Genomic DNA, 22973 nt, shown 5'->3' on the forward strand with positions numbered 1-22973 from the left:
CATGTCCATACATCTTGGAGTCGACATAATCGAATGGAAGGTTTTTCAGCATCAAAACAACTCCTTCTAGTGAAATTTCGAGGCGCACCTTAATTTGATTGGTTAGGGCCTCACCCTTGTATAAAATTTTTCCCAAACAGAAATGGATTGCACGTTTCCAAGTTTCTGTAAAATAAAGTGGAAACTTAAAAGCCAAAAGATTTTATACTCCTGCTGGAGTATTTGTCCATTTACCGTCTTGGATATAACTGAATACAAGAGTGATTTTAAGACCTTAAATTTTGGAGAAGTAATCTCTATAATCTATCGACTAACCTCAATAAATAAGTAAATAAACAATAGAGAAAGTTCTGAGCTAAATTCTCTAATGCATTAAAAATATGATGCCTCAAGATTGAACAAAGATGTCCAATTTTTGAAGGGTAAGATTTAAGATTTTTGAAGGGCGAGATCTAAGTATTAGGGAACTCAAAATTCAATAGTTTTAATAATCACCTAATGATACTTAGGTGGTTCACAAAATTTCATATAAAAAAATCCTTCTAGGTATATCTTTGGATTGAGGGAATGGACGCATGGCATGCTCCAGCAGAAGCATAATATATGTGCTCAACTTAAAAACAGCCACAAGAAAGTATGTAGAATCTAGGGGTGGCAATGGACCCGGACCCGACCCATACCCGCCACGTATACCCGACATGAGTCTGGGTATTGGTTCAAGTTTTGGACCCGTGGGTAGGATCTGGGTCCAATAAAGATACCCAAATAGTCTTGAGTTCGGGTACGGGTCCTGCTCTACCCGACCCGGTGGGTACCCGTACCCGAGTTTTTAGTTTATCCAAACACCAAAGCTCCAACTCTAAAATCGTTTCAATACTTTTGATCTTCCCCTGGTTCCCCAAATAGCCTAACCCCATTGCCATCCTCTCTCTCAGCAATTCTCCCTCTCCCAATTTCTTGGAGATATAGCTAACTGCATCTCAATGCCTCTCTCTCTAATTGCCCACCCCTCAAAAAATCAGTTATCTATTTTTAACCATTACAGGTTAAAAAAAATGAAGCTCATAATGAGGGTGGCAATGGACTCGATGGGATAGACCCAAGACCCGACAAGTACAGATATGGTTGCAACTTATGGACCCGACAAGTCGGGTAGGTCCAAAACCTAGGGTCTAGGTCCACCCGGATCCAACCCATTGCCAACCCTACTAGAATCTCATAAAATAATCTCCAACTAACTCGTCGGTGCCTTTTGAGATTCGAAAGCTAATAGCAACTTTCCTCTACCTCTAAATGAGCCAAAAAGTGGATGACATACCATAAATCATACAATAATCTTTGCTTTTTGCGTTCCATTAAAGCCGATGGTCTCACTGTCGGATTGATCTCGACCCTTCATCCATTCACAAACTAACAGAGAGAGACTCCACACTCCACTTCCAATGAAGAAGTAAAACTTGCCACTTTCACGCGTACTCAACCAAGATCAAACCTGATTGTGAAACTTCGTACTGTTGCCGAGGGAGCATGGTTGACATCAACTCCCTCGGTCCCAATATCTACTTAGGGACGATTTTTTTAATCTAAAATTTTGGTAACTACTTAAAAATTATTAAATAATTATTTTTAAAAAAAAAATTAAATAAAAAAATTTATATAAGTACGAGATTCTAGATAATCAAATTAAGACACACCTAAAAATTGATCCCACCTCAAGATGCATGGACATGAGACAAAAATGGATTTCAAGTTTTGGATATAGTGCATTTTGTAATGCATTTTTTTACCATTAATTTTCAAGATTTTCAAATTTTCATAGATATGCTCAATCTATATTATTTTTAAAGCTTTAGATTTTATAATTAGAGATGAAAATATATTTTAAGGCTATCACAAAGATTTTCAATATTAGAACCACATTTTTCGACACTATTTAAAGGTACCTTTTACTTTGATTGTTTAAATATGAGTTCCCGACATTGAGACTTTACCATCTAAAAATTAGACGGTCTCTATTCAATATTAAGTCATAATTTTTTTTCAAGTGTGTAAATGGTACAATTAATAAATATTTATTAATATATGGGTTATTACATATCCAAAATTTTGAGTCCTAAAATTAATTGAAGGTGAGGGTTTTAACCGAGGGAATAAATGAACTTTCTACCCCCCGGAATATCTTTTGGCTTGAACCTTCCCTGTCCGTCTGCGACCCGGATGATATGGCCCACTTCTCATCGCCCTCTCTCTAAAAAGTGATCCTGTAAGATTCGAATAAAGCATGAATGCTGCGAAGTTGCGAAGTAACAACTTCCCTACGTGTGGGACCTGGTCTTACGAAAACGACAAATGCGGCTTGTCCTCCTTTCACAAGAATAAAATAAGATGGAGAAAATACTCGGTCCCTCTCAGTGGGGCTCGTTTGTACAACTGATGCTCTAGGGGGACCTTCAAATAAGGCACACTTTCGAATAATATTCAAAGATGTATTTTTAGTATAAATTTTATGTTGGATTTACGTGGCTTTTAAGGACTTTGTGAGTGTTTGTAAAATGAAATAATATAATGCAATATGAACTTAGTGAGAGTGTGGTCCTTCGTAGACCATATCATATAAAAGATGTTTGTAGATAGGGGACTGTGCTTGACGATTTAGGCTAGTTGGTTGGGAAAAATCCATGTTATGTTCATAGTGCCTTTGATGAGATTGGATAACATGCCCGGATGAGTGAGCCAAGGGACTGTATGACTCTTGTGTGTGATGGTGGCCTACATAGTCGAGGGCCAAAACCTTATCTATGTGCCATCACACGATATGCATATCGATAGATCGTTCAGAAAAGCCATAAATCCACCTTTTAAGCTGAAGCGTATGTATGTGCAAGAGATCTCTCTATGCGTCATAGAACTGTGGTCGCATCAGGTCTTGGTGACCTGAGCTCGTCTCTAGGGGATGACATGTAATCAACAGATTGGGGGCCAGGCTTTGGTGACCCACTAGTGAGCTCCTGCTTGGACTGTGGGTCATGGGAAACACTAGGACGGTTTGATAAAACAAGTGTAGTCCATAGTCCACAGTTGAAGGTGGCCCCATGATTGTTGATTCAATTCCCAAAACTATATGGATCTATTTCCCATCAAATTAATTTAATAGTGTTTGTTTTATGATAATGATTATTTTAGAATTATTATTTGAATTTTTATAAACCTTTGGATATTTTATTTATAAAATTAAAGATATTGATTTTACAATATTTTAATATTCACTATATTTATTTTATTAATTTTAAATGCATAAAAAATAATAATCATGGCGGCCCATTGAATATATGGGCTCACCATGTTTCTAGAAAGTGGGGCCCACATGTGCCTCCCATGGGTGGCACACTCCACCTCTTACTACTTTCTATTTTATGAAAAGTTTTGTTTTGAGGTCCATGTAAACTTATGTTTTGGTAACTTTAAATTGTAACATGTGGTCAAATTATGGATTGAGTATGTATTGACCATATATTGACTTAATATGGACGTAGATATCGACTTGATATATCTTTGATAGATTTTATGGAAAATATGTGTAGAGATGTGCTATTTTATGAAATGCACAATATTTAATTAAAATTAATTTAACTTATTTTCTATTGATGGGAAAATAGTTTAGGAAAGGGGGATGAGGGGTTCATGCATCTTGTATAATGTTGATGACCCATATATGGAATGGATAGCTTAGATCTCTCACCCCACAAGTCACCCAAAATCAATGGTTTATATTCAATATCACAAGAAGAGACAAGCCAAGAAAAACCTTAAGAAACCCTAATCTTGTTCAAAGCCTATAAAAATGGATTGTCTCTACCAAAAAAAAATCTCTACACCTTATCTCTTGTACCTAATTCCATATTTCTCTTTCACATCCCACTTAGAATTTCCCATTCTCTCTCTTAAGAAAAGTTTGACTCTCTCCCACATTGTGAAAGAACCTAATTCCATTTTCTCTCTCATATCCCATTTAGAGAATCCATCTCTCTCAAACTAGGTTGCTACGAAAATTTACCTAGGGTTTGAGTTTGTGATCAAATGAGTTCATGTTTCATTAGTGTGGCTTGGTTTAAACTTGCTTTCCCGGTTTGAGATTGAAGGTTGATCATTTATTCCGCACCATCGAATGGTGGTTACTCGGTGTGGGGTGTAATAAGCTCGGTTGAGGTAATCTCCTGCACTCTTCTCTTTTATTTCTTGAAATCTTATTTTTTATTATTAAGCATAATGCATAGTTATTTCAATGGCATTAAGTTTTAAGATCTTGGTTTTATTGCCATGTTGATTTTATTTTTAAGTATATGTTGTTGTCATAAGACTTAGCCACCCATGAATTGGAATACGATTAATGGGCTTTTTCATTTTTATTTTAAAATGGACTATTTTGATTGTGATTGATTTTGAAAGTTATTCAATGATGACCCTCTATGGATTCGCCTATATAAGCCGCAGCTAAAGTTGCAAAAATCAAAGTGATCTTTTGCCAAAACAAAAGGGGTGACATAAAAAAAATATATTATTCCCCAGTAAAAGATTGTATAGGTCTTTTTTTCACTTTATGTAACCAAAGGTGTGGCCTGGAAATGTACTTGATCTTTAATTACAAAATTTAAAGCTTAAAAAATAGTACATATATCAAACATATCTGTGAATATTTAAAAATCTTAAAAGTAATGATCTAAATAATACATTCCAAGAAGCACTAAGCACTGATTTTCAAGTTTTGAAATCTATATAGTTTTATATCCATGTATTTTTTTAATCGATCCCAATTAATTAGAAAAAAAATATGATGATAATGATCTTCTCAAAGTCAAGATAATCAAATTTGTCTATTTTTAGCATCAAAACAACTTCTTTTGATGAATTTTTGAGGTGGTCTTGGTTTGATTGTTTAGAGCCTCAACCTTAAACCTTTTCCTCCAACCTAAGTGGAGGTCCTTTCCCTTTCTCTTGTATACGACTCAAAAGCAAAAGTCACCAGCATATACTCTCGCTCTCTCTCTCTCTCTCTCTCTCTCTTTTATGTCATGTCAATGCATGAATGTGCTTGAACCCGCCTCATACACTGAATAACAATTTGTCCAAAATACCCTCTCTCAGCTTTCATAAAAAAAAAATCAAACGCCATTTCCTTTCCGACTTTTTGCTTAGGAAGTTAACTATTAACGGATCATATATTAAGATTATTTATCTTTGATACAAATAGGTCACAATTATCTATAATTATATGATGTGAAGTTTGATATCTTAAATGTTCCAAAGTTTGAAAAAATTTAATTTGAACTTTGAGTTTGGCAACCAAATAAATGCAGCCTTCAATGGTCAATATTAATTATAACCACCTGATATCAAAAGTAAATGGTTTCATTATATACTTTCTCAACTATTAATTTCACTATAAAAGGAGCAAAACTCTATAAGTAGAACAGTAAAAAAAAGATGAAAAAGAAAGAAAATTATTTGGTTGGACCACATTTTTACATATGCCGTCTAGAAAGTGTAAAGAACCCATCTTAAAGATGGATGTAAGTAGGTGTTCCATCTAAAAACAATGGAAACTAATGGTCTAAATCTTACTAGAATTATTATTTTTAGTTTTGAATTTTGAATTTTTTTATTTCATATTCATGATCTCCATGTTAGAGATTGTATGTCCCTAAAATTTAAATCTTAAAATCCATCTAAAAAATAGATTTATTAAGAGGCCTGCATTTCTACATATGCGAACTTGACCGCATAAAAACGAGATCCTCATAGGAGAATACAAGCAGAATAGTAAAATGAGAGGTTAAAGAAGTATTCCCTAATATACTGGATCAACTATATTGTGATCCATATGAGCATGATAACATCACGGTCATAAGGCTTATCTCGACCAATTGTTAGTTTGGAGGATGGATGAGGAGTTGGACATGCATCTTATCATGTCGGTGGACAAGAAATTGCAATATTCTACATATCTAATGGAAAACCAAAATATAAGATGAGGCATATGCCAATGACCTTTCATGTTTAATGAATTCATTCATCTCCCCCACTCTCTCATGTATCTACCCATCTATTTCCACTTATACAGTAAGGCCTTTAATTCCAATGATGTTTTTATTACCAGACTGGTGGTTGTTGGACCAAAAAAGACACTTAGACTATTGGCAAGATGAGATGAACGGTGGATATTCCCAAAGGGCCTATGTGACCTTTTGGGAACGGGGTGGGGCACGGATGGTTAGGCCGGGTGGATCTTTCATCATCATCCCAACCATCAACACATCAAAAAAAGAAAAAGAAAAAGAAAAGAAGAAAGATACTTTATTATATCAATTTATCCTCATAAATTTGATTATAAAAAAGAAAGAATGTGATTTGATAAGGCCGCAGCCCTATTAAATCAAGTAAAGCCCAACCTCATCACTCATCAAAAAATTGTAATTCGAAGTGTTAAAAGCCTTTAAATTGGTTATCTCAGCTTGAACATTATGGCGGCTAATGGAGTAGAGTGGATAGATTATTTGGGATTTTCAACTTACATTGTCATTTTATATATATTTTTTTTCTTTTCATAATTTTATACAATCCATATATCGGACCTCAAGGTCTATGGACTGTCTAGAGAATGCGCCCCACCTTAATTTTACCACAATCTATCACTCAATGTAGATAATGTGCTACAAGAAGAACCATTTTCAACATTTACAATCAAATTTTTTCATACTCATGGATCTTGAAGTCAACATGAACAACTCGAGGGTATTGCTGCCGCAAAATAATTTGTTTTGGTGAGGTTTTGAGATACGCCTGACCTTTATAATACAAGGTACGCACCGTATATAAACTTTTTCCCGCCACAACGTGAGCAAGTGTGGTGCACGACTACGGACACGTGTCCGAATTGAAGGCTACTCTTGCAATAAATAAAAATCATATGAGGGTGCTTTGGTCATGCTCGCTAGAGTTGGGATTTACTTGTCAATTATTTAGTCTTTTGTCCTTTTTGGTAATTAGAGCTCCTGCCTTCTGGTGGAAGCTTTCTCGTTCATTGGTCACGGAAGCTTGGAAGTCTATTTGGCCGTTTGTTCCATGTTGTTGTTTTAAGTCTATTTGGTCGTTTCTTTGCTTTTAAACAAGTCTTCAGGAGTCAACTTGTGTGTGATCAGAGAGAGCTTTTGAGAGAGAGAGATCCATGGAGCTCTGATCAACCAAATGCTTTAAAGAAACCGAACCTTTTGAGCTTCCTCTGGACTAGGTTTTATGCTTTGAAGGTGACACACTCATATTGCTTGCGATGATGATCGTTGCTTCTGAAAGCCCTCTGAATCAGTGATCAGGTTGAATTAGGGTTTTGGATTTTATTTTTTCGTTGTTTCTGATGCAAATTAGTGTTTTCCTTCTTCTCTTCTCTAATAGCTGCACTAAGGGCTTCGAATTCCCCATAAGTAGAGAATTTTCATCCGTTTTGATTCAAAAAAGAGTTTGTTTTATTTGAGCTACATGTGCAGATGATTAGGCTTAGTGCTGGACTTCTGGAAATATTATTAGATAGATTTACATGAGTTTTGTTGTTTTACTTACTCTTTCAGTATTTTGCCATGAAGAATTCAGTATTTCGCCATGAAGAATTGAGAAAGATGATATCTGTTTACGTGGATTACGAGGATGATCACTGCCCTTGAGGTTCCCCTGAATCTCTAAATTAGGTAAATTCAATGGAATTTATCATTTATTTTGTTAATTATTTGGATTTTCTTTGTTAGAAGTTGGAGTCCATAAAGAATTGAATCCAATTAGAGATTCTAATCTTGATTATTCAACTATATTTTCATCAGAGTATTCTTGAGTATTTTGTGTGGATAGATTAGTTGGGATTGGAACCTTGGACATTGTACTACACCCCTCACACCCTAACTATCATGGATACAAGGCCCTTTGTTTGTGAATGTTGCTTGAGTGAATGTGCTTTCAGTGCTTTGATAATGAGAAGAGTTTGGCGAACTCTGTGATTGTTTGATAGATTGTGACACTCTTTACTCTTTCATTTTGAACTTATTCATTGATCTTTGGATAAACTATTCTTCCTTATTGAGGTTTTTGTTTGTTTTCTGATTTCAATTTGTCTTTCTTAAATTGTGTTAGAATTTTGTAGATCTTGCACTTATTGTAACATGATGTTTATGTAACTTGACTAATCAGTGTTACTTATTTACAAAGTATGATATGATTGTATTTTTATGGACTTCTTCATATCCTTTGTGATATGATGAGCTAATGTGTTTTGACTCTTGCCTTATCTTACCTGTAAGGAAATATATGAGAGTTTTTTTTTTTTTTTGGTCGAGCATCAAGGAAATTCTTGGAAATAGTTTTTATATTTTTTCAATCTATTGAGTGGGTTGCTTTCTAAATACATAGGAATTTGGATTATCTTCTCATTTAGACATGACATTCGAGTACATGGGAAACACCAATGGCAATATAGCTTCTTTGCCTCCTGGCTTTGGATTTCACCCAACCGATGTGGAGCTTGTGTCTTATTACTTGAAGGGAAAAATACTTGGCAAGAATAGGGACACTATTCCGGAAGTGGACCTGTATAAGCATGAGCCATGGGATTTGCCAGGTAATCATATTCTCCAATTTGATTTGTTCTCACTACTTAAGTATCAAATGATTCTCTGCCTATGCTGTAAACTTATTAATTACCGTAAATTGGTTACTGTATTTTTTGGATTTGAACATCATTACTTATTTACACTGTTTACTTTGTATGTGGTCATAAGGAACATTGAAATATTCTTTCAAATGGCATATCTCTCTCATGTCTAGCTTCTTTTTATCTTGTTGAGAAAAATTTACATTATTTTGTTTAAAATTTTGTATCCTTGATAATTTATTCCTTGGTATGTTAAAGGAGAGAGAGTGCCCTGTTCGGACATCCCCACAAGTCTATTAAATGCCCAAAGTTACTTTAATGAAGTAAAAACAATTTTTTCTTTTTCAGATTCATTTTTATTAAAAATTATATGGGTATTTCTGGGCTTTCAGCAGCATTTCTTTGACAACTGGGGTTCCAGAAGTTTGTCATTTGAGCCGATCAAAGTAAGCCTTTTTCACTCCAAAAATAAGTGGAGGGTGAGGAACTGCCCTATTACAGAAATTTGGTCCTCACAAATGGGGTACTTAATGGATATACCTGCGATGTGTACAATGTTTCAGATCACTTGATTGCTATTTTCATCTAGAATAACCTAGAATAAATGCAATTTTTTTTTTTTAAAAACCATCAACTAGTTGTGATGCTCTAGAAGATACTTGGTAGCTGCATCACTTATGGTGACCTATCCAATGACTAAAAAAAGAAGAAATTATCATTAATATTTTGCGGCATATAACTATGAGTTTGTGAATTGATGGTCGTTATGATGCTGTGGTTGAGGAAGTGAGGATCTGTATTTTTTTTGGGGAGCTGTCATTGAAATGGTCAACCACCTCAAAAATCAATGAGGTGGTTAATTCAACTAATTTACTAGCAAAGTTGTTACTTTTTAACTACCTTCTCGACTATTTTGTCAGAAAATGCCCAAACTGCGACTGTTCGAGGTGTGGAAAACCCTTAATATTACTGGTTTGAATGTCACAACTTATTTTTGTTTTTCTTATTGTAGCAGCCTGCCTCCTTTACTACCTAAGCCTAGAGCCATTCCATACTTCTTTTCCGGTTTTTTCTTTTTTGTACTTTATGTGATACAGATTCCATCAAACTTATCTGTTTAACATATACCATTCTCATCTTACCTTAAGATTTTATCAATTAAATGCTGGCTCTTATTGTCTATTTTCTCACATTTTTATCCTAATTGTACAAGAATTCTAACCAGCTTTATAAGAAACATCCCAAGTTTCGCCAATTATGTTTAATTGAACTCTACAAGTGTTGGATTTATTGAGATGATAGATACGTCCCAACTAATAGTCTTTGAATTTGAAGAACTCTTGGATGTGTTTAATTCATCTCGTATAGAAACGCCTCTCCTGGAAATTTTGCAAATAAATGGTGGATGCATGTATAAACGTTATGTATGTCTCAGAGTAATTTGATTAACTCTTTAGGACTGGGAACAAACTGTACTTTCCTGTTCCTTGTTGATAGGAGGAATAAGGATTCAACTATTGGAACCATGGAACATAATAGATTCTAGGTTGCCGCTTCAAATGGGCACTTTTTTTATCAATCGTTTACTAGTCTAATGCATGGTGAAATTTGTCTCTATTAAAAATTTGAATTGGTTTGCCATTTCTATGGTGCGTTCACATCAAACTATTGATTGCAGGAACATAATGGGAGCTAAAGGTTTTTTGCTTTTTATTGTTTAGCAGGGGTGAGAATTATCACATAGAATATTCGGAAGGCTATTGTAGTTAGATGTCTCAAAACAGATTTTGGCATTTAAGTCATGTTCTATCTAATTTTGTCATTTCATTCATGTTCCATAAACTTTATAACAAATCAAAGAATTCATATGGTGAAATATATAGTTTTTTAGATATTGCAATATCCGTCATATCTTAGTTATATATATCACGTGGGTTGAATCGTCATCTATGGAACTTATAGGACTTCGCGTGATCTAGCTAAGTAAACTATTTTAGTTGAGCACTTGACCATCGTCCCCTAATTGACCACTTGAAGAGATCTTGTTTTGTATCTATGCATTCCCATCAGCCCTCTATATGAAGTAAAGATAACAAATATATTTAAAAAAAAAAACAATAAAGAAAAAAGGGAAAGCAAAGAAAATTTCTGTTTACTTGCTGAAACAAACTGTTTTACCAAAAACCAATTTTCCTTACCAAGATAGTTTTGAAAATAATGAAACATCTTAAGCTAGAAGTTTTGCGTGCAGAAAAATCCGACATGCCTTTTAGATGTTCCTCGTGGCATTTCTTTTGTGCTCGAGGCAAAAAATATCCTAATGGTTCTCGCACAAACAGAGCTACAAAAGCTGGTTTTTGGAAGGCCACAGGGAAGGACCGGAATGTGAAATTCCGAAGACGCACCATTGGCACTAAGAAGACCCTTGTATTTCATGCGGGAAGGGCTCCATCAGGGGTGCGCACGGATTGGCTTATGCATGAGTATCATTTGGCGAAGGAAGAGTGTGAAGCTGCTGCACCAGGCATGAAGGTATTTCCTACTAGAGCTCTTCCAATCTTGCCTTGCTAGCAACAAACGTTCTTGGTCTTTAGGCATGTGTTGTTCATTTTAGTTGGAGACTGGGCGTTATGTGCAAAACCATTATGGTGTGTCATCATTCTTGGTGGACATGCATGCATGAAACATAAACACACACATACACCACCCTCCCAACCATTATGGTCTGTCATCATTCTTGGTGTACATGCATGCATTAAACATACACACACACACACACACACACCACCCACCCAACCACACACACACACACACACACATAAACACGACCATCCACTCACACACATGCACTTTCTTTTTCTATGTTCACTTTTGGCTTTGTTATATATATATATATATTCATTTTGTTGTTATTTTCCCGATCTTAGTTTTTTTCTTAATTTTTTTTCTTTCCTTTTATATTTGCTCTCTGCTCCCCCCCCCCCCCCCCCCTTCCCTCTATGAAGCTTTCTTTGGTTTCTTTTTTCTCGTGCTGTTTTATGTGCATTTTCTTCTTTCTATTGTCTATAGATTCTAGTTCTTAATCTGTTCTTGGTGTGGTAGTGACTACCATTTTATAAGGCTATTGACACAATTCCCTGGTGGTGAAGGATGCCTTTGTCCTCTGCCGTGTTTTTAAGAATGATGAATCGGGTACAAGTGATGATGATGGGTTGGAGCAAAATGAAAGGCACGTTGCAGCACAACCAACAGAGGGTAGATCAATGAATACCCCTTATGGAAACTCATATGATTTGGTTTCTGATGATTTATCCATTGCGATGTATCTGAATTCTGAAGCAGCTTTCATTCCAGCATCTGGGGAGTACACAAGCAATCAGAGGGTAAGTTATGAATACCCTTGATTAAGCTACTCTTTCTCTTTTTTTTCATTTTATGATTTATTTTCCTTTTGATGATTTACACTACATTTTAATCTCCTAGCATGGGCTTTAATCAGGAATAGGCTGCAGAAAGTGTCCTTGAAAATGAAATTTGAAATTTTAAACTATGGATCGAGTATTAAATAGTCAAATTATCACATTCTCTGGCATAACTGGCGACATACTGTTGTTTTCCCACATATTCTGTTGACAAATTAACGACTTCCTTCACCATTTCATGAACTTTTTTCTGTTCATTTCTTCAAATCCTAAATCTTTGATTACTTTCTTTTCAGAAAAAAAAAAAAAAACCCACAATGTTAATTTCCTATCGGTGCCGATCAGCTGAATTACCTAATGGTAATATGCTGTAATAATATGTTTCAAATCCTAAGTCTTTGATTAGTTTCTTTTTAGAAAAAAGAAAACCCCCACAAAAAAAAACTCCACAATGTTATTTTCCCATCGGTGGTGATCAGCTGGATTACCCAATGGTAATATGCTGTAATACTATGACCCAGTATTGGATTGGTGATGAGACCATCTACACGGTCCTATTTGCAAAAATATTGAAAATTCCACTTTTTGGAAAGTTTTAATTTGTCAAGATTCTGGTGTGCCTTCAATTGGTTATCCGTGTTTGTATCTTCTAATTTAGTCGTCAGCATGCTTGACCAATAAAGAAAAAATGATAGGCATTAATCCTTGTAATTGTAGGATACATTTAGTAGAAATTCTTGCTTGAGATAATACATCAATCATCCAAAAAAGGCACTGGCTTTTATTCAGATTCACAATCAATTCCAAAAGAACAAGCATATTTGTTGTGCCAAGTAATTAGGACTTTTCTCTTGCAATATTCCAAAACGTTCTTGGGATAAAACCAAAGAAAGATTTTCATTTAGGGCACTTTTGGTTGGTGCGTAAATATTTCCTTAATAAAAATATTTACATATGTAAATACTTTGCAGGAAAAACTTTTGCAGACTTTATTTTCTCCATGTTTGTTAACACATTTAAAAAGCATTGTATAATGAATTTCATATGTTTGGTAACTTGATTTAAGTATTATTAAAATAGTATATGTCAAATGTTATTTAAATATTAGATATAAAATATTATATAATATATATTATATTGTGAATATCTATTATATAAATAAAATATATTATATATTATACAATAAAATACACATTATACAATAAAATATATATTATATAAGGGAAATGACCTTGTGAGACCCTCCCACACCCATGTATGTAGGACTCCAAAGGATCACCATTAAATTTGGCATATATCTCTAGAAAAGTCAAGTCCTACATCCATGTGATAACTTTTCTAGAGATCTGTGTCAAATTTAATGGTGATCCTTTGGGGTCCTACACACATGGGTGTGGGAGGGTCTCATAGGATCATTACTCATTAGATAAATATATTATCATTACTCATTATATAAATATACGATGTTATATAAATATATAAATACATATATTGTACATTATAATACACTATAAATATTATATTATATTATACATACTGTTTATTTATATTTATATTATTAATATATAGGGTAATGATCTAATGCAACGTATGTATCATAGTATGATGCAATAACACTTCTAGAAAACCATGTTTATGTTATTTGTATGACCCAAAATTTTGCACACACACTCTCTTAATCTCAATAATCAATCCAAAAAAAAAAAGTTCAATTGAAACCCTAGATATTGTCAAAATGAGTCTCCTCCTACAACGAATCTAGACCATTCATTCGGTGATTTTCTAGATCTTAGCCTTTACAAGCTCAGAATCATTTTTTTTTCTTTTTTAACATTGTTCATTGAATGATAATAAAGTCATTTAAAAAAATTGGAAAAGAAAAAATCCTTCTAAGGCCTAGATCTAAGCATCTTATCAAAATGGACAGTGTATGTTGATTGGGCTAAAAAAATACTTTCTAGGTAGCGTTTTCAAATTTTTCTTTTTTGTTATGGTTCATTAGAATGAAAAGAGTGTATATTTTAAAATTTGGATCAAACAAATGGGTCTAACATGGTTTTCGCAGATTATTGTATTACAGTAGTATACAAATGTTGCATGAAATCGCTGCCCTAATATATATTTGTATTATATATATGCCTTATTTAAATATTATAACTAAAAACTATATAGTTATATTTATTTGAAGAATCATTGAAGGATGCCCCTAGCATAATTTCAAAAAAAATAAAAATAAAATATTGTATATTAAATATTAAAAATATTATTTATTTTAAAAATATATAATATATTATATTATTACATATTATATTATATTAATATATGTTATAGTATACTATAAACTAATGTATTGTTTAATATAAATTATTATATATATTATATATTAAAGTAATATATATATTATATATTAAAGTAATATATATTATATTACACGAATGTTATAACATCGGACATGCAAATAGATTTACATGTTTCATTAATGGAAATTGTTTGATATAGTGAGTAATAGGTTTTGGTTGTTCACCGTTCAAGAATTCTTGTTTAGGCAGTTCATACCATCCATACATAGTGTTTTGATCTAAGTTTTCAATTGTTCCATATTTCAACAATAGCATATTGTTCTGTGGAGCTAAGATCCATAATATGTAATATAATATATTATGTAATATTATATATATTATATTATAGTAATATTATATTATTATAATATGGGAAATGACCTTGTGAGACCCTTCCACACCCATGTGTGTAGGACCCCAAAGGATCACCATTACATAGATCTCTAGAAAAGTCAAGTCCCACACCCATGTGATAACTTTTCTAGATATCTGTGCCAAATTTCATAGTGATCATTTGGGGTCCTACACACATGGGTGTGGGAGGGTCTCATAGGATCATTACTCTTATAATATTATGTATTAGTATAATATTATATTATCATATACTATATAATATAATATAAACTAATATATTGTTTAATATAAAATAGTTGAATGTAAAATGGTAATATGATATATTGTGTAATATTATATTATGCTAATATTATATTATATTATAATATTATATTAGTATAATATTGTATATTAGTTTACTAATATACATTATATAATATAGTATAATATAAATTAATCCATATTTATACATTATATATTTAATATATAAATAAATATTATATAATATATATTATACTATACATAGTGAATAGTGAATCGTGATTAGTGGGTCCGCATGTGAAAATAAAACCCGGGGAATACTTCCTCATGGGTTGAGGTGTGGTTTTGTTTTCACGTAAAGTGGACCTTTTTATGGTAAAATGTTTTATCATGGGTTTTGTTCATTGTTTGCAAAATCGCTCGATCAACCGGTATTTTTAAAAAAAAATATTCAAAACAATGTATATAAATTCTCAAAAATAAGGAATTTGATTTGTAATGCATTTTTAAATATTCTTTACATTATGGTAAAGATTTAAAATTGTTTTGATCATTAATACTCACTTTTATATTTTTCCCATCTTTTTTAAAATTTTTTAAAAATATCCCTTAGAAAATATAAAATGGAATAAAATCCATTTTTTCATTAATTTTCAACTTCATTTGAAAGTGTTTTGTTTTAATCATTCTTTATATGTTTTTCATATTTTAGTAGATTTTTTTTTGTATTCTTTTTTTTTTTTTTACAACATTTTTTTGATCACGTGGGACTTGCCTGGTTAGAGCGGTTGAATCGGCCGGTTTACCGGTTAGGCCTGTTAAACAGCTTCTGGGCCCATGTCCGGTTAACTGTTCGGTTCAATTTTGCGAACACTGGTTTTGTTTTCATATGCTTTCTTCCCTTTCCAAACATGTGCAAGGCAGTTTTATCAAGAAAATATTTCCTGGGAAATATTTTCACACCAACCAAACGTGCCCTTAGGGATTGCAGCTTCCATTTCAAGGATTTTTTGGTGTAAGTAAATTGTGAATATTTCAGAGATTTGCTAGATAGGTTTTTTGTTTTGCCATTTTTGAGGAATTTTTTATTTTTGCCCATTGATTGAGCTTATTCAAGAAATGTCTCATTTAAGAAATGTAGGAGGCATTCTGAATTATGATCAATTGATCAGGTACCCACATTCTCAACTATAAATGAAATTAACATGTGGGTGTGGTCTGCACGCATGCATGTGTATTAGTGTTATCAACGTGGGATATAGAATAGATGCACTTGGGGGTCCAAAGCAGTTTGCAGCTTGTTGTAGTCCTGATGTGGGAAAATCACCTACGAGTTTTACAAGTTATGAAAAATATGATAACAGACAGAATAACATAAATGTGTGATTTATGTGATACTGGGCATTTTAACATATTATCATCATCATCATCATTAGAGTCTTTTTCCAACTAATTGGGATCGGCTGCACAAATCCTGGTCTGCCATTTTGCTTTGTTAAGTGCCATATCTTCAGTGAGGTCATAAGTCCCTATATTTTTTCTCACTACTTCCAACCAGGTCCTTGTGGATCTGTCCCTTGTCCGCTTTGAGCCTTCCACTTGAACTAACTCGCACCTTCTAACAAGTGTTGTATTGGGTCTATACTACACATGGCCAGCCCATCTAAGTCTACTTTCTCTCATCTTATCTCTTATTGGTACCACACCTACAATCTCGCAAATGTATTCGTTTTGAATTCTATCCCATCTTGTCTTGCCACTCATCCATATGAACATCCTCATCTCAACTGCACTCAGTCTATGGGTATGCTGTTTCTTGATTGTCCAATATTCCGTTTTATAAAGCAAAGTTGGTCTCACAGCTGTCTTGTAGAACTTGGTCTTTAGCTTCATTGATATACTGTGATCACATAAAACTCCGGTTGTACATCTCCACTTCGCCACCCAGCTCTATTTCTATGCGTGCCACCTTCCTCAATCTCTTCATTTTCCTGGATTATCGACTCAATATATTGAAAGTGCACTCCTTTTGGTAATTTTTGGTCATCGAGCTTAACTACTTCTTCGTCTCTACTTTTATTATTACGAAACTTGCATTCTATACTCTATCTTAGTCTGGCTAATTTTATAGGTGTTGTTTGGCTAAGGGCCTAAACAATCAAAATAACACACACCTTCAAATAGTGTTGAAAGATGCTTTTTTAGTAATGGAATTCTTTGTGATGGCCTGTAAATTTATTTTCATCTCTAATTATAAAATTTAAAGCTGTAAAAGTAGTGTAGATCGAACCGATCTATGAACACTTGAAAGTCTTGAAAATGGACGGTCCAAAAAATACTTTACAAGGTGCATTATTTTCTATATTTGAAATCCATTTTTTCTCATGTCCATAAATTTTGAAGTTGAGATGAACGATTTGAGGATTTTTGGGAGTCGAAACAACCTCTTCTAGTGATTTTTTAATGTGTGCCATAATTTGATTGGTTAGGGCCTCACCCTTAAATAAACTTTTCCCAATTTTAAAACCTTTATCTCATTTTGGCATTTTAACACAGTATTTATCTCAAATATATCCCATGGTTGCTTTGCTGATAACTTGATGCCTTGATGAAACGTAGTAGACTTTTTTGTTTCTATTCTCTAATAGTTTAATGAAATTAACATGCGAAACGGAGTAATCAATTCCATTCATTGATTAAATAAAACATGTACCATTGACCAAGTGACCAACCTAATCACAAGTATATGAAATTCAACTTCAAAGTCTGGAGACGAAAAGTTCATGTCATATAAGCTAAAAAAGATAATAAATGTAATCAACGTCTCAACTCTCAAGTAGACGAGTCATATGATCCATCATGTGCATCTTCCGCATTCGAAACCAGGACTATAGAGCGATCATCAACAATGTCCTAAGCTCCTTGTGCACATATCCTTCTTCCTACTCAGTTTCCTCAGAGTTAGCTTCTTCCTATTGATGTGGACCAAACTCTCTACGTTTACATTCTAATGCTAAATCTTAGGTCTTCTCCAGCCCCTGTAGCATTGCTCGACATCCAACCAAGTAAGGTTCTCATGCTAGAACTCCCAGTCTGATTGTGGACTTGGGGCCCATTCATTGTGTTGTGGCTTTCATCCAAGACATTCGGATTGACATCCATAAGCATCAATTACCTTTCCCTAAGGCGCTCATTGTATCGAACATACAAGATCACTCAACTTTCTTTACTTCAGCTTGTTCGTTTTTTCTATTGAGTTGTGATAGAAAGCAAGGAAACAAGCCAAGGAGCAAAGTGTCACTTAACCAATGTCTGACAGATCTGTATTTTTCTCAACAATCTAGATTTTAGAAACTTAAAAAAACAAATGCGAAATGGCTTATATGCCCAAATGGGCTCCAGTTGTGTTTGCAATTGAATGAATTGCATGTGGTGCTCAACACTCGAATAACAGGACATTGAAGATTTTGTGTCATTGCTCCCATGTGATGCTTACCACTCAGCTGCATATTTAGATATATATTTATTGTAAGTAAAACAATGTAAAGAAGAAACGGTGAAGTTAACAATTTTTTAGTGAAATTCAAACTTCATAGTTTGCATAGTGTTGGTTACCTTATTTAGTATACATATCGCAAATCGTGATATCTTGTCCAAAGTTCCCTAATTCACACTTGAATCTGATCAATTTGTGAGTTTGAATCTTAACATAGTTGGATAAAGGACTAAACTCTCAGTTATATCTAAGAACCCTCTATTCATTTTACGATCTGATTCAATAAGTGGGTGTCTATAATGAAAACATAAATTCAAAGCGTAGCCAGCTGCATGAAGGGCAGATCTCCTATCCAAAATCAGAAGCATAGGCTTGTATTTGCTTTCATTAGTTTTCGGAACTGATTTGATTTGTTCTTTCACCGTAATCATCACCCCATGGAGGGCTTGCATCACAATCGACCTTTCGTAGTACTTCCACCAAAGGTCGAGAAATATCCCATAGTTGACCCGTCAGGTCGAGAAGTTGGACTTGAACTCGGTTGGGTGGATGCGACCTACTTGACAGCCCTAGCCTTGCCCACTTACTCTTAATCCCATTTTTTGAGGTGAATTTGCTTGAAACAATGTAGGAAAATCGAGCGATTCAAATTCTAACCACCTGGTTAACCCGATTAGATCAGAACCAGCCACTGGTCGGATCCGGTTTTGGCTGATTTTGATGAATCGGCTGGGTTTTTTAATATAAAACTTTTAAAAAATTATATAAAATCCCAAAAAACAAGTGTGATGCTGTTTTTAATATTTTTCTGGCCATTAATACTTATTTTTATATTGTCCCATATTTTTTGGAAAATTTCAAAAATACCCATGGGCACAAAGCGATTCTTTAAATTCTAGTTTTTTTCCATTAATTTTCAACTTCATTTGGATGTGATTTGTTTAATCATGCTTTAAAATACTTTTCATATTTTATTAGATTTTTTTTGTATTTATTTATTTATTTTTACACTTTTTTGATTGTTTGAGAGTTGCCCGGTTAGGCAGGTTGAACCACGTCCAGCCCCATGTCCAGTTAACCATTCTGATTCGATTTTTCCTACACTGGCTTGAGTAGGCTTTAAAGAGAGATATCTCGTGGCAAATCTAGTGACTCCTCTCGGTCTCTCCTTTTCTCTCTCTTCTTTGTGAACTCCCTCATTGACTAGGTAGAACTCTAAATGAAATCAATGACAAAGTTGTCTATGATCATTGCCCCTTAAACCTTGGACATCTTCGCAATGTCGCACGAAGTTTAGACAAGGTGCTGCCTAAGGAGTCCAAATCGTATGCCTCTTCTTCAATGTCAAGAGATGCGCTACTGCAGAATAAGTAGCGCTATTGTTTGTTACAATTTGTACCACATGCTCTTCCCTGGAAAACTCTAAATGTCATCCATCAACTCAAACAAGTGGCATCATGTGCCTTGTTTGATGCATCAACAGATTTCATAGTAGAAGTCCCCAAGGACAATTGGCCAAAAAATTAAATATATGTGTGGGACCTTCTTTTAGACTATGCGTTGTACATGATGCTCACCCCATACTTCTCTCACCCTTCCCTTTGGGAAATGAAAATTTTCTTCACATTCTTCATTGCATCTTTCTAAAGGGGCTCCTTAAACTCGAGAATAAAGGGGATTTGAAATGGGCTTAACTGCCCAATTGCCTCAACCAAAACTTTAAAGCTATCAATGTGCATGGTATTGAATGGAATAAAAATTTGGTAAAACCACTTAGCAATAAACTCAAAAACCCTATTCCTCTCTTCTTTCTTGCATTTTCTCCACCTATCCTCTTCTACAACTTTGGGGTTTAGGGGGCAAAATGCATCAATTGGCCCCTTAAAGCTATCAAGGTGCATGGTATTGCAATAAACTTACAAGAGGTGGGTCGCATATGTAAGCACATCTGACATATGAAGGCTCATAATGCGTTCGGCCACATTCGATAACATTGATGTATATTTTTATAGGTGGATTGGGTAACTTCCACCATGGAGTACACTCTCAACATACTCACATAAATGTAGTCTATTAATAGTTGTGCCTCTAGCGGAAATCACGATAGGTAATGTTGTTGAAGTATTAATTTGTTTGATACTCCCCATTAGTGGTCTAAGGGGGGTGAGGACTTTAAACTTTCTCTTAGCTTGTCTCAAGCCTGGATAAAGGACGTAGGTTGTGTTATGTAGGCAGCTAACGTAAAACTTTGTCAAAACTTTCTATGATGATACTCTCCATTGGGCTGCATGCGCTATTGAACAACAACAATGTTAATTTTATAGGAAAAGTATACAAATAGACCATTTACTTTTAATACCAAGAAGTCACGGTCGCTCTTATACATCAGATGTCAAATTGGGTGGCTGTGTCTATGTAGGTGCCATTAAATAAACTCAAAGTTCACAAAAAAATTTCTCGAACTTTGTAGTACAATCCAAGCCATCCAATTTGACATCTAATGGCTAGTAGCAATTGTGACCTTCTGATAAAGATAATTGGTCTCATAGTATACAATCCCAATTTTTTTCTTTTTTATTATATTTATGGTACTTTGTTCTGTTTTAGTGCATTTCATGAACTTCAAGACTTTCTAGTAGTTTTTAATCTCTCTCTCTCTCTCTCTCACATGGGCAACGCATATTTAGCTCTTTATGCTGTTTGGCAATGTGGCTTCACAGGTGGATCCGAATCCTCACATTCTGGAACTAAATGATGGGGTTGCAAGCTCTCCACTTAGGATTGAAGATTTCCCTGAGATCCCATTCAATCTAGGAATTGGGGACCAGTCAACCTTTTTTGATCATTTCAGCACAAGTGATCCACTCTCTGAACATGACATTATTGAAGAAATATACGACGCAATCACAAGTGCCTCTCTCAGTGGCCCCTCTTCTACACTTCCAGGTGACCATGGATTCACCCCAAGTGCCTACTCAGAATTATATAATCCTCAGGTTCCAGACAATGTGGTGGACAGAGAAGAACCTGAAATTAATGTAAGATACTGGCCCTCTGGTCCAGAGTCCGAAATTCCAGGTCCAAGGTCCAGACTTCAGATGCATAAAATGCAAAATCGGTCTACTAATCGAGCAGAGACCTACTCTTACAACAAAGGAGCTGTTGGGGTCCTTAATGGAAGTGGCTACTCTGGTTCTGAATCTAGTTGTGATCTTCAGGAGCAACTGCTTTTATTAGAGGAGTTCAATAGTGGGCTAGGTAATGAATCCAAAGAGATTCCTATGTCCGAACCAAGTTTGGCACCCCTTGGTTGCTATCAGGTATCAGCAATTTTCTGTAAGGATGAGGAGCCCAATTCAGACCAGTTGATAAGAGAGGCACATTCTTATCAGACTGTTACTGAAATGAGAGATATATTCATATCAGATGGGTCTCCATTCCGAAAGGATTCCGGTTCGACTGTGGCTAAAGTTAAGTCTCGGCAAAAGGGGAGAAAGGCTCGCCGTCCGCCAAAGGAAAATGTCAGTTTAACAAAGAAACAAGTGAAGAAAATTATTGGAGATTCAGGGGGTCAAAGCAATGTGGAGGGCTTTCATAGTGTTTCACAAAGGTCAGTTTTGTCGAGTTTGGGAGCTTGTATTATTGGGGCAATGCTTCTGTTCGTGTATGCGTACTTCATGCTATGCAAGATACGGAAGTTTGTCACAGGTTTATGTATCCTTGGTTTATAGGAGGTTGACCACAAACCCTAATTGCCACACAAAAAAAAAAAAAAAAAAAGAGAAAAAGAAAAAGAAAAAATGGAGATTGACTACTAAGTACATACAGGATGTAGCTACATATAATGTTGAAAGTCAGTACCTAGGTTTGACACTTTATTTATATGAATAAGTTAAGATGCAGGCTCGGCCTTCTGGTTGATAATTTGGTATGTCTTACATGCTTCAGCTCTGGGCAACTGAGAGCTCTAGACGATGAATTGCTTAGTTTTTATTTTACTTGTTTGTAAGAGTTATAAGTCGTCGTTGAAGAAAAACGTGTAACTAAGATTCTTTCAGAGTCTCTTGAACTTTTTTTTGGAGGTCATGGAAGGCTGAGATTGTTTTTGGGGTTGTAAGTAACTGATGTATACATTCAGGCATGCATATGTATATAAATACATTTGAAATTGTTCCAATGGGCCTTAAAAGTTGGGAAATGGGCAGTCACGACTCGGGATTAGATGGATTTGTCGTCCATGGCCTTTTGAGGGGTCCTGACTTCTTATCCGGGTCTCCTTTCTATTTGCATTTCTTATCATGGATTTACATTTCTTCAGATGGATATAAGTTGACGTTGATTTACTTTTGGGTGGCGTAACCCCAAATAATCAACGTAAGCACACCTCCAAAACTGCTTGAAAAATACTGTTTTGATGCCAGAAATTCCTATGA

The 22973-nt window shown here is 34.6% G+C and overlaps 1 protein-coding gene across 9 annotated transcripts; it reads left to right on the plus strand.

Annotated features, from left to right (window-relative positions):
- Nucleotides 1–7171: 7171 nt before the first annotated feature.
- On the plus strand, nucleotides 7172–22717 carry LOC18426766 (uncharacterized). 9 transcript variants are annotated; one of them, XM_011622319.3, is made up of 6 exons: nucleotides 7172–7367; nucleotides 7620–7736; nucleotides 8449–8656; nucleotides 10941–11221; nucleotides 11839–12072; nucleotides 21261–22717. In XM_011622319.3, the coding sequence occupies exons 3-6, from the start codon at nucleotides 8476–8478 to the stop codon at nucleotides 22269–22271; spliced, it is 1707 nt and encodes a 568-aa protein (XP_011620621.1). In that variant the 5' UTR covers nucleotides 7172–7367; nucleotides 7620–7736; nucleotides 8449–8475; the 3' UTR covers nucleotides 22272–22717. The 9 variants fall into 9 exon arrangements, with proteins under 9 accessions (XP_011620621.1, XP_006833474.1, XP_020518364.1 ...); XM_006833411.4 differs by having other exon boundaries at nucleotides 8474–8656; XM_020662705.2 differs by having other exon boundaries at nucleotides 8581–8656.
- Nucleotides 22718–22973: the final 256 nt, after the last annotated feature.

The sequence above is a fragment of the Amborella trichopoda genome, chromosome 3 (genome assembly GCF_054954075.1).
Source record: "Amborella trichopoda isolate Santa Cruz 75 chromosome 3, AtrichopodaSantaCruz75HAP2 v2.0, whole genome shotgun sequence".
NCBI classification, from domain to species: domain Eukaryota; kingdom Viridiplantae; phylum Streptophyta; class Magnoliopsida; order Amborellales; family Amborellaceae; genus Amborella; species Amborella trichopoda.

Bases quoted from the DNA above. Each gene is read 5' to 3' on its own strand.
- LOC18426766 (XM_011622319.3), top strand. From the start codon at position 8,476: ATGACATTCGAGTACATGGGAAACACCAATGGCAATATAGCTTCTTTG. The intron at 8,657-10,940 runs GTAATCATATTC...TTTTGCGTGCAG, and splicing joins TGAGCCATGGGATTTGCCAG to AAAAATCCGACATGCCTTTT. The intron at 12,073-21,260 runs GTAAGTTATGAA...GTGGCTTCACAG, and splicing joins AGTACACAAGCAATCAGAGG to GTGGATCCGAATCCTCACAT.